A 14,698-nucleotide genomic window follows, 5' to 3' on the forward strand; every position below is an offset into this window, starting at 1 on the left:
CACTTCAGGTAGAAGCAACACACTGGCAAACCTACTCTAAGCTAGTGCATTAATAAAATAATAAAAACCTAACTATCTGAAAAAAATCCAAATAAAAAAAAGCAGCTTCAGTGCAGCTTCAGCGCAGCTGCGAAGCATAGCACCCACTCCTGTGGGCACCTAAAACTAACTGAAGCATTATGGGATGCAGTAGGGAGGAGCCTGCTCCCAAAGAAATTAGAAGCATAGGTGCCTGGCTCCTGGCGGACCCTCCTACATCCCATCGTGAGCTGTGTCACCGGACTGGACGAAAGAGAAATTGAGCAGAATGGACTAGACCTTTATCAATGAAAAACAAACCCACCTTAATTCCAAAATATTGATTGGAAGTTTGGCTTCCTGAAAAGACAACCAAAGCAGTGACTGATGTGTCTTCCTAGTCAAACATCGGTTTTCAAGCAATGACCATAGTGGCTAATCATGAAATATGGCAAACAGGACTACTTCGAATGATGCCACCCTCTTTTGGAGCATCCGCATGACCCTGAAAAGTGAGACTGGAGACCATAACAATAGGGTTTTTATTCCGGATTGGATATGGTTAGGTCTAAATTGTTGTGGGCTAAAGGACCTCCTGACGTTACAGGGGGGAAAGGGGGTGGAGAGAGGAGAAGCAAGGTCGGAAGAAGGGTTCCAAACGGACGCTCGTGGGCTCGCTTCACTCGCCATGCTTCGGGCAAGGTGGCTCGCTTCGCTCGCCACCTGGTTACTTAAGGCAACCAGTGGTGCCGTGGATAGTGAAGGAGCAAGCCCCCCGGCCTTGCTCCTTCCCCCGGGCGTGGAAGGTTCTTTAGCCCACTACAATTTAGCATCTACCAATTGGCTATCCAGAACATCTTCCTGTGGAAGAAAAACTTCAAATGCTCTAGCGCTTTTGAACACTTGGTCCTTTATCAGAAGCATAAGTCCATAGAACGCCTATTGGTTTTTTATACCATCCAAATTAATTCACATCTCTCACCTGATTTAAATTTTCCTGTCATCTGCAGGAGCTACCACTCTACCAGAAGTGCGTCATCCTACAATCCCGGGCGTCCGCGCTACCGGAAGTGCGTCGGGCAGGAGTCATATGGACTTATGCTTCTGATGCACTAAAGCATTAAGGCCCTTATTCAGATCGGCACGGTACGGCCCGCGTGCGGCCGTACCGCCGATGTTTGTGGTCTGCACATGCGCAGAGGTCATTCTGCGCATGTGCAGCCCCCTTCGCCGCAGACGGATTTCGTCCGCCGCAAAGGGGGCGTATAGGGGCGTGAGGGGCTTCAGCCCCTCATTTCCCTATGTGTACGCCCCGCGTTTCATGGGCGTTCCCATGAAAACGCGGGGCGTATGCATGGTAATGAGGGCATGACGCCCTCATTACCATGACATGGGGGCGGAAAGCTGACGTCGCCGGATGTCAGCTTTCAGCCCCCTTACAAGCTCCCACACGGACGATTGTCCGTGTGGTCTGAGCTTGCGGGAGCTGCCGCGGCGTGCGGGCCTGCCTTCGATGGTCGTCGACCATCGAAGGCAGGGGGCAGCTCCCACCATGGTGGAGGCGTAGCCTCCACCATTTTTGTGCGGATCGCCAGCCGTCCGTGTACGGACGGCCGTGGCGATCCGTCCGGTGGGCGGCCCTTGGTTTGTGCGGTCGGAGCCCCGTGTGCGGCTCTGACCGCACCAACCAGAATAAGGGCCTAAGTCTACACAAAGATCTGGAGACCATACCATCTGTGGGCGATCCCAGCTTAGAGGAAGTTAGGTGCAGCTTCTGGGACTGGCAACCAGGACTCCTCATTTGCATCAGCTGGGCATCCTCGTTTTGGTTTTGGAGCTTCAGGAGGATACTGTATCATCCATATATGATATGAATTTTTAAATGTTTTTATGTGAGTGCATTTATTAAGAAATAATCTTGATTTGTGAAGCAATATTGCACTACTGTATGTCCCTGCATTTTTTAGTTCTTTTCAGTGCCCTTAACCAGAGTTTTGTGAGCAAATGCACAGATAGCAGCTAGACTGCAAACATCATTGAACTGGTAATTTCCCAGGTCTCAACCCAGTATATTTATAGCCTCCACTGATGCAGTGATTGGTTGGGCAATTAGCAGGACAGGAGGACACTCAGGATTGGCTGTGAACAAACAAGTGACTGGAATGGACATAGCTGCTCCCATGTCCCTTGGAAAGTATGTAGATTTATGTACTGTACAACAGAATAAAAATCACCATATACACAACCCAAACAAAAAAAAAGAAGCAAATAACTAAATCTATAAAAACATAATTGTATGAAATATTTAGCTATGATTTAAGGATTATCATCAATTGCAAGTGTTTGAGCCTACAAATAACATCTTCAACAATTACAGACAATTCAGACGTACGTATCTTTGACAATCTAATAAATCTGTGTCATGCATTGCGTCACTCCTTTTGATGTCCTCAACATTTATACAAGAAACAGATGCTGCGATATCAGACTGTAAAATCACAGGAAGGCCCTACAGGAGAGCTTGAGCCTTGGTAAGGGACAAATATACATCTTAAAGTTATAGGATATTGATGGGAAACAAACTCCCTGATTGTACATGGCACAACAAACACTCAGACATTTGTATTGAGAAGAGCATAGTTCCAAATGATGAAGGGATGGCTTCGAGGAAAGATGCAAAAATAAGGGATAATTATACTGGCTTTATTTGGACCTGATATAGGAATAGGATATGTGCCATTTGGTCAACAGTTTAGACAATTCTAACATGGCCAGAGATGTGTTAACCCAGGCTGGTACAGCCAAGGTCAAAGAGAAACCTGTGAATAACAGCAAAATACAACCTATAGTGGTATGCAGTGCACAATAATGGAAACAGACAGTTACTGATAGATGTAAGCCAATATTGTATCCTCAATGAGTAGCTTACTATCACTCATATAGAGGTGGAGAAGAGAATAAATACATAAAGGGGAAGAGAAGTTGTAAAAATGTAAAATTCAAGTGTAAAGGAGAAAAAAATATTACTTGTTAGAAAGGGACCAAATGCAATTTCTTTAATTTGACCTTGTGGTACAGCCTAGGAGTCCTTACTCATGGTCCCTTTCTAACAAGAAATTAATTTTTCTTCTTTACACTTGAATTAAATTTTACAGCAAAGCAATATCAGACAAACTAGGGGCTATCTCCTGCGTCAGTATCATTTCTTATTTGCTGCTGCCGCCAACTTGAGGCCTAATCCAGAATGGATTGCTCATCTGCAAATTTGAAAAAGACTGAGTGGTTAGCAGCAGCCCAGAGAGAAGAAACCTTGCTCTGTGTATCTGCGAGAGAATTGCAAACATTTAGCAATCTTGTATCCAGTTGCACATCCATATGCAATTTACTTATCATCATATGATTTTTCCAGTCTGTGCAAACATGAGTAAGTCTGACCCTTCCACAACTCTGGAACAGATACAGGCCTGGGCACACCTGCGTTTTTCCTGACACTCCTAAAAAATGGCAGGTTACCCCCCCCCCCCCCAATCGCCGATTTACTGTCAATCAAATTGCGATTAAAACTGTCCCTATTTTGTCTCACGCATGATCCGTACACATGCGCAGTCATTCGATCAGCAAACTGATTGTGAAATTGCACAACAGCAATCTACTCTGAATGGGGCCCTTGATGAAGATAGACTTTGTACCTGCATACATATCAGCCACTTCTCTACTTGCAGCTTAGTGGTTGGACTGGACATTTTTAACTAGGTTAAATTGATGACACATACTGTAGCCGGTATTTCAGGATAATCAGGTGTTGAAAATATATGGATTTCAAATGAATAACTTGCACAAAGGAGCTGATAAACAGCTACACTGATTGTTAGATGAATGGGGCCAATGCAGTTGTACAGATGAAGCTTAATATGAATAGAGGCAATATTGAATGTATTACATTTATTTGCATTTATTTCTAAGCAAAGCAGCCAAACTGTATACACCTCTGTATCAGGCCCTGTGTTTGCATTGCTTTGCTCATAATTACCTTGAGAAGACAAAACAGTCAATTCCACTTTTTGTTGTCAGGTTTGTTTAATTTATGTGGAAGTATCTTATTTGACAATAAACATTGATAGAGTAAATAGACATATTGAGGTCTATTTTTTTTTTTGGGGGGGGGGGGGGCGTAACCTTGAATAGATCTCATTTTTATTTATAGACACTTTAAATGTGATATCACTACAACAACTTAATTTATATGACCATTAAAGAGATACCCTCCTTAGAAACAAATACAATAATCCTACTGCCAAATAAGCACTGAAAGTGAAAGTTTTTAAAGATCTATAAGACTTATAGGGTGTTAATACAGTGCGATTTTTCTTGCAATTCGATGGGATTATGTAAGCAAAACCGAATAGAAAAATAGACCAAATCGAACAGTGTCTACGGTCATTAGATAATATGGTGTACTACACCATGTTTGTGGACCCCAAAATAGAATAGGAATTAAAACCATGCTAATGGAAATTTTATTTTACTGGTTAGTAGATTCTCACCTGTTTGCTACATTTTTGGGACTGCAAATGTGAGTGAAGTCTTCGGATAAGAGGAACCCCATTTCTAGACTGACGTTTCAGCAGCCAATAACTGTGCAGATGTTGCATGAACTGTGTCTTTTTCTGTAAACAAACACCACTAGAGATCTTAATCAGCCTGGAAACAAAAGGAGTAGACATAAAAAGGATTGAGATAAGGTAAGTGCAAACTTGAGAATTGTAACACTTTCACTCCTGAAGAAAAAATTTATTTCCTATATAAAGTACAGTAGGTGCTTTCACAGTAATTTGCTCAATTTTAAATACATTTCCCTTAAATACTTTTACATTAATGAAACAGAGACAAAATGAACCTTAATTACATTATTTTGCAAAAATGTGTACTTGATTTTAAATTTGAACAATATTCTTCTCTATACTCTTCCGCTTGCATTTAGTTATGGGAGGTTTAGTAAATTTGATGAAGCCACATGTTACTGGGTGCCAGCAAGTAAGTTATAAACTGGGGGAAAGTCTATCAGCCAAAAGCAATTTGGGGTGCAAGCAAACTGTTAATTCACCCCACTATGTAATAGAAAACAAGTTTAATGAGTTACAGATACAGAGCAGACTGATACTGGCTAATGCTGGGGCAAATTCATGGCTCATGTTGTATATGCTGCTAAGGGAATACTACAAAGATTATTCGACAAGTAGATAACAAGGACTTTGCTACTTTGTGTATAGTAACAAGAAAATAGTGGACCACTCTCTGGCGCAGCAGCCGGTGTATCTCAACAAATGAAAGGAGACACCACTCCTTACATACAAGACATCCAACAAAATACAAATGGAAACACACTGGCGCTAATACGTTACTTCCCTTTTGTATGGGATTTTTCTTTTTGGAAATTTTTCCCAGGAACCACATCGATTTCTTAGATACAGGATACTTTCAGATGTTTGTCACAAAGGTCCATGTAAAAGAAGGAATGTGATAACAACATATGGTGAGGCACGTCTCAAAAGCAAATTTCTTTTTCCACCCGTGTCCTCAAGATTAGGTGTGAATCGCCTTTCCGCCAAAATAATTATGGAGACCAGATGCGTACCCCAACTCACATCTAAAATGTGTAAAGAAAACCTATAAAAGGTATCTTTAAGTGATGTCGTACCCCAACTCACAGAAAAGGGAGACGTTTCTTTCACAAAAAGGTATTTTTCATATGCCCCACAGGAACAGAGATGGTGCGTACCACAACTCACACAGGAATAGGAAATGCTGTTCCTATCAAGGTTTCTTTACACTTGTCACACCGCAGATTTTCAAAAACAGGGGTCTTTATTACATAAATCCAACAAACAGGATGACAAATGCAAAAAAATGAGGAATGTATCCGAACTCCTAGAAATTTCGACAGGGCAGGTATAAAAACCAAAAAGTCTACAACCTGGTGGAAAAATCCGGATTTTCGTCCCAGGATGTGTTTGACAATGGGCCACAGTCGTCCAGTCTGGTACATGTTCTTCCTCCTCTGCTCCAACGCCTTTCGATCCCAAATACTAGAATCTTTTTCAAGGTGCAGAGCTAGTGGAAATGTAAGGGTTTATATACCCTGTAGACAGGAAGTTCATCTGCTTCCTGTTTACAAATTCACTAACACACTTGTAATCTAAAAATACATATTTATAGTCCACTTTGGACTTTCTGGAGTGCATTCTATTAATTCCGCTAGGAATATAAATATATATGTATATATGTGAATATAGATAAAATGTTTAATCGCGTGTGGGGAGCGCGGCGTGCGTTCCACCTCCTCCACTTCCGCGTTCCATCCTATCCGTGTGACCGAAAGTGCGTCATTATTGCGCTGGAATCGGGCTGGATCGTGGGGAGCATGGCGTGCTTGCCACCTCCACTGCTTCCGCGTGTCACATCTAACCATGTGACCGGGAGCACGTCAGACTGAATAGGCAGGCCAAACACACCCATGTTCTCCTTACTTGTCTATCCATATAGCCGGAAAACGCATCATGTGTTTCACTGGCTATGTTCCTTCAGTGTATCCAAAAGCTAAGGTTCTTGTGACAGAAACTGACGGTGGAACGCAAATAATTGCCGTGCGTTCCATCGTCATAATGCGGATCAAAGAGAATGCAGACCATTTACAAGCCATTAGACAATAATTCATGCAGTATATAAATAGATAAGAACACTTAAAATCAGTATAACATGGGGCGTGGCTTCGCTGGGCATGTGAGCGGCTGTGTGCTTCTGCAGCTCCTGCCCTGAAAATCCTAAAAAGATCCTGGCACCGCTCTAAAACAGTTAAAAATACCTGGCAGTCGAGGTGGAGAAGGCAGCAGGCTCTCCTGACACCCCTGAAGACCCCGCAGTGTCCGCCCGCCGACCCCTGGAGATACATAGCGCTCTCCCCCCGGCGCTGGATCTGGGCCTGGGCGCCATCTTGGTGAGGAGGTAGGCGAGCTGCTACCCGCTATCCCCGGCTTGGAGTGTCTGGCGGTGGAAGAAGGAGGAGGAGGATAGAGTCCCCCCGGCACTCCGGAGCCCTATATCACCCGCCGGCTACCTCGAGGCACTGTTTGCTCCCCGCGGCTCCCTGCCAGTCATCGGCGGCCGGGTCCGGGCGCCATCTTGGATCGCGCTGGGAAGGGGAGAGGTCGCGGCGCCCGTCTCTGACATCGTGTGACGGCGCGGCCCCCCCTGCCTGGCCGCCTGGCATCAGCGGACAGCAGCCCACAGACAGCGGGGTTGAGTGAGGGACCCTCCAGGCCCGGCGCTGTGACCCGGGCGCCATCTTGGGAGAGGCAGAGTCAGTGCTGCCGGGCGCTCCCAGCAGCAACACACAGAAGCAGGGGAGACAGGCACAGGAGAACACAGTGAGTAATAACTGCGCTGCAAAGCGTGCCCCAGGGGCCTAGCTACACACCATCCACTTGTCCAGGGCCTCCTGTACTCCTGTGCTTCTGCGCTTCACTGTCAGCCCATCTGCCATCAAAGTACAGGCTACACTGCACACGACAGACTGAATATCCTCCTTTCTCCTGTGTGCCTGTCATCCACACACATATAGCCTTCCTAGGCAACCACAGCCCACGCCAGTATATTCATTTACTAGGCCCCTTACGATCACAGCTCGCGGGACCGCGGAGTCTCCTGCCCTCAGTTGACAGCATGGGGAAGACTAACCGCAGCTCGGCGGCCGCCCAGCTGGAAAAATTCGCAAGAACCCCACGTACAGCTTCAGAGGCACCAGACACGGATGAGTCACATCAGTCCTCCTCCCGTGCACCCTCCCCACAGCACTCAATACCTCCGGTAGCTGAGGGTCCTGAAGATGCCCTGCAAAAAGTATTGGAGGCCGTGACCTCCAGCGAAAAGAGGCTGACAGAAAAGATGGGCCAGGTTCAGTCGGACCTGTCCATCATCCATCATGACCTACAGAGGGTCCGGGAGAGAATGGGCGAAGTGGAGGCTCGTACGTCCACATTGGAAGATAGATTCTCGCCTCTTACCGACAGGGTCTCTGACATATCCTCGCAAGTTGCCTCCATTCAGACCAAGCTGCTGGACATGGAGGGGCGACTACGGAGAAGCAATATCCGAATAGTGGGTCTTCCGGAGAAGGAGGAGGGTATACACCCTGAGGCCTTTGTTGAGAAATGGCTCCGGGATACTTATGGCACGGATACTTTCTCTCCCTTTTTCTCTGTGGAAAGAGCTCATCGCGTTCCTATGCGCCCCCTTCCACCGGGTGCCCCCCCCCCCCCCGTACCCTCATTGCTAAGCTCCTCCATTACAGAGACAGAGATATGGTCTTGAAAGTAAACCGCACCAAAGGTCCACTAACTTGGAATGGTCAACGGGTATCGATATTCCCAGACTTTGCGGTGGAGGTGCAGAAAAGTCGGGCTCAATATGCTCAAGTCAAGAGACGCCTGAGAGATCTCAATCTATCCTATTCCATGCTGTTTCCATCAAGGCTGAGGGTCATCGTGGACGGCGAGTCAAAGTTTTTTGCTACCCCAAAGGAGGCATCAGTATGGCTGGACACCACAAGACCGGCCAGACGGGCCGTGCTGGATGATGCCTGAGTGTGTTGGCTTTCTACTACCCGTTATACTACTAAGAAGTTGCTGCTGGGCCTAAACATCTGACTGTCACTACATAACATTGCGGACTCCACCATCTGTGCTGCGACAGACTTAATCCTGTGTTGAAAGAGCGTATGTATAAATGTAGGTGGGCTAGGTCTGCAACCTGCCCCTGATAGTCATTATATTCTTTGAAGTATATCAAAGTTCCGGGAGACATGCAGGGTGGGGGGATGTTGGGGTAGTTGTAGGATAACTCAGATTGTAAGCTGGTCCTCTTTGAGTATTTTGTCTTTGTCCTTTTCTTTCTTTCTATTTTTCTTTTCTCTTATTATGTTATGTGCATGCGGTAACCCAATGTTAATATTACTATGCATACACTGGAGTCTGTGGAGAACCAGATTCAATGTGCTGCTAGACTACGATTCTGACCTTAGAACTGTTTTATGGCTCCCAACGTAGTTAGGATCACCTCATGGAACGTCCGTGGTCTTAATGACAAAATTAAACGTTCCTTGGTGTTTAACCAAATTCGTAAATATAAAGCTGATATAATATGTCTGATGGAAACACACCTGATGGGCACCAAGGTTATGTCACTTAAGAAGCCATGGATTGGCGGGGTATACCACTCGTCCCATACTTCCTCCTCCCGGGGAGTGGCAGTCCTGATTCGCAAAAATGTTCCTTTTAGTGTGGAGAAGGTTAAGACTGACAAGTGGGGCAGATATGTGTTTTTGCTGTGCGCTGTACACTCCATCCCCCTGTTGCTGCTTGCCATATATGTACCCCCCCCTTATTCGGCCGAAGTACTTAAACAGGCCGCAGAATTTGTTGCAGACTGCCCTGACACACCCATCATTAGCGTGGGGGACTATAACAATATCTTAGACCCGACACTAGATGTACACCACGCCTCCAGAGTGCTGGTGAGGTCTGGACACAAACAGTTCAGGGCAATGGTGGAGGGCATGGGTCTGGAGGATGCATGGCGACATAGACATCCCACTGCCAAACAGTTCTCGTGTTTCTCCTCCACGCACTCCACCTTCTCTAGAATTGACCTGGCATTGGTGTCTCGATCCCTCCTCCCCGGTGTCCACTCTGTCGGCTATGAACCCAGAGGCATATCCGATCACTCGCCCCTGACCCTTGATGTTCAGCTGGGAGGCGACAGAGGCCAGTCATTTTGGAAACTTAACAAGTTCTGGTTGGAGGGTCTAGGCACTGGAGAAGACCTGGTGGGTGCTTGGGGGGAGTTCCTGGAACTAAACAGAGACACGGCATCGGTAGCAGTGGTGTGGGATGCCTTCAAGGCCCACACCAGAGGCTCACTGATACAGAAAATAGCTGCCCTTAAAAAATCATATAAACAGAGAGAAATGGAATTAGAATCCACATGCCAACATAGGGAGGAACAATACCTGAAGGATGGCCTGGATTCGTCCAGGCGCCAGTGGCTACTTGCACAGGAGGCGTGGGTGGAGTGCCTTGAGGAAAAAGCCAAATATAAACTACTTTACACTAGACACTCTCAATATGCATTTGGGGACAGGCCCGGCAGCTACCTGGCGCGGCTGGCTAACTCAGAAAGATCTAGTAACACCGTGTGCAGAATCTTGTCCCCCCAGGGAGTCTCGTACACAAACACTCAGGATATTGTGGGTCAATTCGTAGACTATTACCAAACCCTATACAGCTCCAAGTTGATCTACGATGCCCAGGCTATACAGGACTACTTAGATCAAATTGATATGCCCTCACTGACATCGGAGGACAGGGAGGCTCTTGATATGCCCCTCCGGGTGGAGGAGGTGGAGATAGCCATCAGATCATTCCCAGCTGGCAAGGCCCCAGGCCTTGACGGCCTTCCTATAGACCTCTACAAAAAACATATTTCGTTCTATGCCCCTATTTTATTGAACTTATATAATGAGGTGTTTACCCACGGCTCCCTGCCTCAATCCATGCTCGAAGCAAATATAGTAGTACTGTTGAAGCCGGATAAGAATCCATGCTTAGTGGAGTCATACAGGCCCATCTTCCTGATCCCCACAGACATAAAAATTCTTGCCAAAATACTCTCACTTCGCCTCAACACGGTGATCTCCAAAATTATCCACAGCGACCAGACTGGCTTTATGCCAGGCAAGTCCACCATGATCAACGTACGTAGGCTTTATACCCATTTGCAGAACCCGCGCGGGGATGCGGACACTTCAATTGTGGTCTCACTAGACGCAGCCAAGGCATTTGACTCAATTGAGTGGGAATTCCTTTGGCATACCCTGACAAAAGTGGGGATTGGCCCTACATATATTAGATGGGTTCGTATGTTGTATGCCTCCCCGCGAGCTAGGGTTTCTGTAAATGGGTTCGTGTCCTCCTCATTCAATCTAGAGAGGGGAACACGCCAGGGATGCCCCCTATCGCCCACTCTGTTTGCTATCGCGGTGGAACCCCTGGCCTGCCTGATACGTATGTCACCAGCGGTCAAGGGGTTTAGGGTGGGACGACTGGAGGAAAAAATTGCGCTATATGCGGATGACATTTTGCTATTCATCTCCAGTTACGCTGCCTCTATGCCTCCCTTGTTAGAAATAATTGACACGTTCGGCACTTATTCTGGCCTAAAAATTAATTGGGATAAGTCCTGTGTTCTACCATTCTCAGGGGACGTCCCAGCAAATCCCGCAATCCAGCTTCCCCTCCAGTGGGTTAACTCTTTTAAATACCTGGGGATCTGCATCTCTAATACACCGTCCCAGTACGTTTCCCTTAATGTTCAACCCCAACTGGCCTACCTGCACTCTAGGATCGCAGTCTGGGGGAAGCTGCCCCTAACCGTTTCAGGGAGAATAAGCCTCATTAAGATGACGGCCCAGCCTAAGCTCCTATATATATTGCAACACTCCCCGATATATATACCCCTCCAGACATTCAGGAAGATAGAGAGCCTGCTCTCTTCTATTATTTGGGCCGGCAAGAGGGCACGTATTAAGCTTAATACCCTTACAATGACACGCGAATGTGGCGGCATGGCTGTCCCCTCCTTCCGTCTCTACTATATCGCAGCGCAATTGGCGCAGCTGGTGGATTGGGTCGGCGAGGACGTGGCGGACCTGCTGCCCACAGTACTCATTTCAAATAGGTTGCCAGGTATGTCTCCATTGCAGTTGTTGCTAAGCGACAACGTACAGCTAATAAAGATGCCAATAATTAAACAAGCGATCCTGGTGTGGCGACAATCCGGTCGACTCCTGTCAACAAAGGGACATGACCCTGACACCCCCTTGGATGGCACTAGAGCATTCCCGGAATTACAGGGCCTTCAGATTAGGGAGTTCTGGGGCACATGGGGCATCACCTCGATTGGCCAAATTTATTCAAATAACATACTTAAATCTTTCCAACAAATTAAAGACGAATACCAGGTGCCAAATATACACTTTTTCCGCTACCTCCAGCTTCGACATGCCTGTCAGACACAGTTCCCTGGTGACCCCCCGGCGTTCAGCGGCTCGCCTGTTAGGAGTCTGCTGGCGTCGACGGGGCCCCCTGGGGCTGTCTCCAGATTCTAAGCGGCCCTGCTTGCGGCGCACCATGCCCCTGGCCTGCCCTCCATTAAGGAGGCGTGGGAGCAGGATCTGGGCCCCATTACTGATGAGGACTGGGAGACAGCACTGAGCAGCCCGCGCATCTCCACCACATCCTCTAGATACCAGCAGGTGCAATTATATGTGATGCATAGGGTTTATTTGACTCCCATTAGGTTGTGCAGGATGGGGGGTAGGACTGACTCCAGATGCCCTAAGTGCAGCTCCCCAGGGGGCACGTTTTGGCACCTGCTGTGGAGCTGTCCAATAATCACATCCTTCTGGCAGGAAATAATTTCCTCTATTGTCTCCACGGGTGTTCCCCGTGACATTCTCACCCCACGACTATGTATTCTGGCACTATTAGAGGTGGACGGGCCAGATAAATATATGCTAAGATATGTGACCAACCTATGTGCGCTTGCCAAGGTATGTGTGGCTAGAAAATGGCTCGCATCAGAGGGTCCTACCTTGCGAGAGTGGACGGGTTTGACTAACCTGGTGATCAGACATGAAAAATTTGTATATGCTGCCAGGGGCTCCAAAAAAACTTATCACAAAATATGGGACCGATGGGCTGACTCGCCCCTCATGCGTCAGTCTGACTAGGCTCTATCGAGCATTGTGAACGTATATTTGGTAAGGTAACACTACATGGGGCACGGGCTGAGTGGGAACATGTAATCACGTGTTTCTGACTAACAATACACAAGTAGACACTCTATAAACACACAAGATGGGCTGTCATGCTTTATTCAGCAATCCAAATCCTATAATACATTACATGGTTCTGGGAAATAAATGCGTTTATTGTTTCTTGATAATATGTCTGTCCAAGGTATCTCCAGACTAGATGGTAAAAAATAAAAAACCTAAAGAATGTATGTAAATGATGATGGCACCAATGGGTGGGCCGTGCTGCACACTGCCAGATGTTATTTTGTCTTCTGCCTTCCTTTCTTTTTTTTTTTTTTCTTTTTTTTTTTTCTCCCTCTCTTTCATCTTCTATTTTTCCAATTTTTCTTGTTATTGCATTGTATAAGTTGTAATATGTAAAAATTTTCAATAAAAATTATCGAATTTAAAAAAAAAATCAGTATAACATAGGTGATATTGAAATATTAAACAATTACAAGTAATCATAAAAATACATATCAAAATACATATATTATATAAAAAGTACATATATAAAATACATATATAAAAATAAAAAAGTGCAAAATTACAAAAATACACTTATGCAAAAAATTACTAAAAACCATTAATGCTCAAAATTCTTGTTCCTTTTCTAAAAGAGAGGAGATAAAAAAAATTTGGATTCAGATATCACATTATAAAAAAACAGCATATCATAAAAACCATTTTAATTCAAAATCGTTGTTATGACCTCCTGGTGATAGAGTTTTGAAGTCAAATATGTATTGCATTTCCATTTTAGCTATTTTACTTGCAATATCTCTCTCTCTCTCAAATCAGGAGGTATACTTTTTAGACCATAAAAACCTGTAATGTGTGAGAGCAATTATGTTTCAATTTAAAATGTGCCGACAGAGCATGAATCTCCAGGCCTTTTCTGATATTACGGATATGCTCTGCAATCCGGGTTTTTAGTGCCCGAGAGGTTCTGCCTATATAGTATTTATCACATGTGCATCTAATTGCATAAACCACATTGCTACTATTACATGTGATAAAGTCACTGATTTTGGCCACTTTTCCATTAAGGTCAACTTCAGTGATCTTACTTTTCTCACTTTTTATCTGTCTGCATGGTAGACACAGACCACATCTATAAAAACCTATGGATCTAATGCTCCCTGGGCGCCCTTCTGGTTTCAACCTGCTTGATGTCAATTTGGTTTTCAGGTTGGGTGCTTTTTTGTATATACAGGTTGGTCTCTCAGGTAACATTTCTTTCATTTATCTCTCTATTTATAGCTTCGGCTTCCTATGACTAATTATTAACACTTAGTATTTCACTGGCATGCCGCGCTGGGCCTCCTAGCTTCTGATAGTTTTTGGGGTGCCACACCCTGCACCTAGATATAGCGCTAGGGACCCCCAATATACAGAGAAGCCTTGACGCGGCTTGGGGGCATGTCATACACCTGCGCAGGTGTATGTAACCAATATCGCTGAATTCTATTATCATGTAGTGTTCAAGATTGGTTGCTAAAACTATTCAGTGTGCCGGATGAACCAATGTCTTGTTACTTACTAAGTATTAACCCCTCCCTTGCATGCACCTGAAAAGTTTTACTGAACTAATTTGAGCATCTACCACTATCTGTATGTATGCTTTTTTGTATATACAGGTTGGTCTCTCAGGTAAAATTTCTTTCAATACTGGATCTTTATGTAAAAGTGACCAGTGTTTCTTTATTATTTTTTCAATGTCTTTGTGTTTGGAATTATAGTTGGTCACAAATGCAAATTCAAAGTTTT

General features: G+C 45.4%; 1 protein-coding gene across 1 annotated transcript in view; it reads right to left on the reverse strand.

Annotated features, from left to right (window-relative positions):
• Window positions 1-14,698, reverse strand: part of LOC146060209 (bromodomain and PHD finger-containing protein 3-like) — a 587,893-nt gene that overhangs the window by 446,230 nt on the left and 126,965 nt on the right. The window contains 1 exon segment of the mRNA XM_083173193.1: window positions 4,563-4,719. Coding sequence (XP_083029319.1) covers window positions 4,563-4,719 — 157 coding nt within the window.

Source organism: Crinia signifera, chromosome 2, assembly GCF_055691185.1.
Source record: "Crinia signifera chromosome 2, ASM5569118v1, whole genome shotgun sequence".
NCBI lineage: Eukaryota > Metazoa > Chordata > Amphibia > Anura > Myobatrachidae > Crinia > Crinia signifera.